The sequence below is a fragment of the Mastomys coucha genome, unplaced genomic scaffold (assembly GCF_008632895.1).
Source record: "Mastomys coucha isolate ucsf_1 unplaced genomic scaffold, UCSF_Mcou_1 pScaffold14, whole genome shotgun sequence".
NCBI classification, from domain to species: Eukaryota; Metazoa; Chordata; class Mammalia; order Rodentia; family Muridae; genus Mastomys; species Mastomys coucha.
The window spans coordinates 42,560,030-42,564,902 of NW_022196896.1; the positions used below are offsets into that span (position 1 = coordinate 42,560,030).

At 40.8% G+C, this 4,873-nt stretch overlaps 1 protein-coding gene across 1 annotated transcript in view; it reads right to left on the reverse strand.

Moving 5' to 3' along the window:
• Window positions 1–1,126: 1,126 nt before the first annotated feature.
• Window positions 1,127–4,873, reverse strand: part of Tram1 (translocation associated membrane protein 1) — a 25,888-nt gene continuing 22,141 nt past the window's right edge. The window contains exon 11 of the mRNA XM_031366900.1: window positions 1,127–2,678. Within this exon, the coding sequence (XP_031222760.1) occupies window positions 2,605–2,678 (74 nt within the window). The 3' untranslated portion in view covers window positions 1,127–2,604. The remainder of the gene's footprint in view (window positions 2,679–4,873) is intronic.

A 4,873-nucleotide genomic window follows, 5' to 3' on the forward strand; every position in this document is an offset into this window, starting at 1 on the left:
CATCCAGACTTTGATTGCAGGTTGGATAAATACATTATCTTTTCACTAGATGGTTAAGCTAGACAAACTGGCTTTGCCTTTTTCTAAGTAGTATTCAACAAACCCTGTTAATATGTCATTTAGCTACTGGCGCACTTTTTGTGAAGCAACACATGCTTGGACAAACAGAACTGGGTTAGCTTTGTAAATAGTTTTCATCGTGTGCTCTGGAGCTATTTGCAAGCACACTGCCTTCTGGAGATGCATGGAGCTTTACAAGGACTCCAGCACTGTTCCAAGTTCTTCTTCTAGAACAACAGGTGTACGCCTCTGGGACATCTGTTTAAGTATCAGCTCCTAGAATTTTCTCTAGGGTGATTTCTTAAATCTAGGCTCACAATACACAAACAGGTGCTTAGTGTATTTTTATTCTTAAAAGACAGACTCATTGTTGCCCATGTACTGGCAATTAGAACTCCTTTTTCAGTGAACTTGTCTGACCACACCCTGGAGATAATCATATCTTTACAACAAAAATCTTCCCATACCCTGGAGAAACTTGGTCAATGAGTTCTGAACCTAAGGACTTTGCAAGGTTGTTTAGGTTTAGCAGAATGTGATTAATATCTTCATTCTTGAATATTCCAACCAGGTTCTTTCCAACTCGATTCTAATTTCAGGCAAGAAACTATCTTAGGGAGAGAGAGTAAATCCCAGAACGGGTAGTTCAAGGCTGTTTGGAGAGTAGAGCTAACAGTGGCTCCCCTAGTTCACAGGCTGTTTCCCATGAGGTTTTAGTTTTCTCTGTCCATTTATAGGGCCAATCTCAGCAGGACTGGAGGACAGTAAGGACACTTTCTACAGGGTCCTGGGAAGCAACTAGCCTGTCTACCTGTGTGATTTCTTCTCCCTCACCCACCCTGAAATACAGTCTAAAGTACCAAACACAAGTGCTGTAAGTAACTCAGAAAGGTTCTGGTCAAAGGAGGAAACAACGCTTACTAAATAAACTGTTACCACTGCTTGGGTACCAGGAAGCGTATTTTCTTATGAAAAATAAGACCCATCTTTTAATAGTACACTTTAATGAGAATATATGTTCCAAATAGCTTAAACATTACAGAGAAGGAACTGTCCAGGAAGCAGCTTGTGAAAGTAAAAATTTTTTATTTCAATTGATTTCTCCATGTACCGTCCGATTGATCTCTCCATGTATCGTCCGATACAATGCCAGTTCTCAGGGCAGAGATTGGGTTCCACTGAAACTTGGTACTGCTACAGAGAGCGACTATTTTTCCCAGGAAGCAGGAAAATGGCTAGAGAAGAGAAAGCACGACTTTCTAGTAGCATGGCAACTTAGCCACAGGCCTGAGGCTTGTGGCTTCTGTAGTCAACATGGTGGTGACAGAGTGAGAAACGGGAACAATGGAGGATGTGCTGAATGACAATGGGCAGACCGAGCAGGGTGCGAGGACAAGCATAGAAAAGGGAACCAGGGTCTTACTCAAATGCTTTGTAGAGCCTTTCTGTAGATACAAATATATATATATATATTTATCCAAAAATATGTTTTATACAGATAAACGTTTCTCAACTAAAGATGGGTCCAAAGCTATACTATAACATAAAGCACGTCTTCTGCTAAGACTGTCCACCTGAATTTTCAATTTCTTTAAAGTTAGTGCATTAGTTTCCCAAATATAATTACCTGACACCTCTTTTTATAGATAGAAATCAAGCAGGCATTACTTTTTAAAAGGGCTTGCAGGTTAAGATGCTATGCATATCAAACTTACAACAAGTCCCATTAAAAACCATTATTAAACATATCAAAAAGGGCTATGGAAGTTGAATATTCCTCTTCACAGTAAACATTTTCTGATTGCCAGCTGATAAATGTCCAAAATGCACAAAAAGTTCACTTCACTTCCTAAGTACTTCACTTCTTTATGTTAATAAGACTTCTGCTCCAATAGACCGCAATAAATCTTGCATTAGCTATCAGTACTTTTTAATGGGATGTAACGTGTACAACCACGACTTAGAAAATAAAGTGCACACTTATTTTGGTGATTTTACAAATCTTTTTTTCTTTTTTCAGGTGTAAAGGCTACAAAAAACTCCTAAAAATTAGAGAACACTGAAAACATTAAAAGTTTGACATCTGACTTCATAGTATTTCCATTTTACCCTGAAAGACAACTTAAAAAATATGACCTTCTTAGAATAGGTCACCTTGCTATAATATTGTAAAAAAATTGGTGAGAGCAAGAAAAATGTTCACTGGTTATATAGGGGTTTGTAAATGGTTTCTCCCCAAATCATTTGAAAAAAATGGTAAAGATAAAAAGCAAAGCAAAACAAACAAACAAACAAACAAGAAAAAGAAAAATGAAAGGTGGTCCCCAAACTATTTTGAAGGCAGATAGTTGAGTCTAAGCTAAAATATGTTCTCACTCAGAGTGATCACCCTCCCCTCAACGCCCTTTATGATGCAGGAACAGTGCGACAGCAGAAACAGAGAGCATAAACTGCATTTTCAAGAAAAGAAAAATTGCTACTGCTGAAAGATAAGAGTAGAAAGCAGATTCTTTGGGGGACATTAATCGGTCAGTTTCCGATCCATTACGAAGACTTCTCTTTCCTGTTCCGAGGAGAGTCCGCTCCATTGGATGTGACTGTGCCGTTCACACCATTCTCTGCAATGAGAGATAAGGCAGGGGTTGTTCATGGCATAAGCAAATGCGAGCACTAACTGTTCATACAGTTACGCTGTGTATCTGCAGGTATGAACTGAAGCCCCAAATTCTCAGGCAAATTTTGTGATCCTTAATGTGAATGAGGACTTAGGCAGCAAATTACAGGGAAGTAAGCACTATTCAAACTCCACAGTCCATGATAGACTCGGAGCTGTCTCCTCCTGCATGGCGAAGCCCGAAAAGGTTATTAGGGACGGTAATATAGCTGATGGGGACTGCAGTCCATTCCTCACAGCTGTGACAAGGTGCCAGCGGTGGCAGCACACGCCTTTAATCCCAGCACTCAGGAGGCAGAGGCAGAGGCACGTGGGTTTCACATCCATAGAGAGAGACTATGTGTCCTTTGAGGTACAAAAGAAGCATTTATTGAACTTGGGTACAGGCTGAGCTATAATCTAAGTGTCAGCAAATTTTAGGGAAGGGAAATTCTTTGGAAGGCAACCTTAAGTCACAATGGAATATAGACAGCAGAAGAAGGACAAGCGGGGGATGACAAGACATCTAATAAATCAGATAATGGACTCACAAAAAAGTTGTGGTTCCAAAGAGAAACAAGTTCCAAGTATTTGGAGCTGGTCAGCACCCAAGGCTTGAGTGCAGCCAGGGTGAGGGAGAAAGTTTCCCTGAGCTCTGGGTGATTCCCAAGGAGCACTCAAGACTAGAAGCCATCTCAAGAAGGGGACCTCAACTCCAAAAGAGCCAACCAAGCCTAAGGCTGGAAGCAAGAGTAGGAACTGACATAGTAAAGACACAAAAACAAACAAACAAACAGATGTAAGAATAAAATAATCAAGAAAGACTTAAAAGTACTTTACTTTGTCTCAGTGTTAGAAATTGTACCCTGGTAGAACACCTACAATTCTGTGTAGGTCTCTACCCTGAGCTACATCTTAGCTCTAATATGCTGGGGTTTGACTGACAAGAAAAACAGGCATAAATTCCTTGGTGGGGAAAAAAAAAATCACAGGTTGCTGAAAGGGAGAGATTAAATCGAGACTGAATTCCTTGAGTGTCAGTCTGCAGAGACAGACTTACTGTTAAGTCCTCTAACAACTTACGGACAAGCAGCCCCAGAGTCACCCAGGATAGATGGATTTAACTCGGTTTATAAAGCTGCTGGAACCGAGGAGGGTACTGGGAAAAAGTGACAATTGTAGGCCAATCTCTTACATGAACACACATGGAAGAAAATCCTAAATAATCAAAAACCAATAAAGCAAAGGTGCACCACCATCCGTCCCTAACGTGTATATGCCAGGATTGAGAGAGTCATTTTATATCCAGAGAAGAGAGGGCTGGGTGACGCCTCCGCAGTCACAGACAGTCCTTGCTGCAAGAATGTGAGGACTGATTTCACATGTCCACACCCAATGGAAGCCTCTGTGAAGACAAGGACCTAAATCTCTGTGTGCCATATGTAGGGACAGGAGGACTGCTGGGCTCACTAGCTGCCATCCTCACTCCAGATTCAGTAAAGACCCTGTCTGAAGGGAGAAAGGCAGACAGCAAGACACCCAACATACCTGTGGGTCGCTATGCCTGCACCATGCCCATACCTGTTCTCAAGTCAGGAGAATTTAGTAAGACAATGCAACATAAACAATCTGGATTGCGAGGAAGGTGCAGAACCTAATTTCATTTATAGATGACCCCAAAGAAGCCACACCCCCTAAACCACTTAATCTAATCTAAGTCCATCAAAGATTGCAGGATGCCAGATCGATTGGCAGATTCAACTGTACTACATATATATATATATATATGTAGTGTACAATCTGAAAATGAAATTAAAGAGATGATTCTACTTCATAGCAGCATCCAAAAGAGTAAAATATTTGGGGAGATATTTAATCAAAGTACTTGCCATTTAGATCGGTAACTATAAAATTTTATTGGAAGGCATTAAAGAGCAGAATAAATGAACAGACATCCACGCCTGTGCTCCCCACAGCATTTACAGATGAAAGAGAATTTGGAGCAAAACTCCAGGTGGTTTTGGCAGACAGTAAAAGGAGGATCCCAAAACTCACACAGAAATGCTTGACACCGGAAATGAATGAAATGTGAAAAGGAAGAAAACTGAAGAACCTTCCAGAGCCACAGAAAACAGCCAGGCAGTGAGTGAACTACCTCCC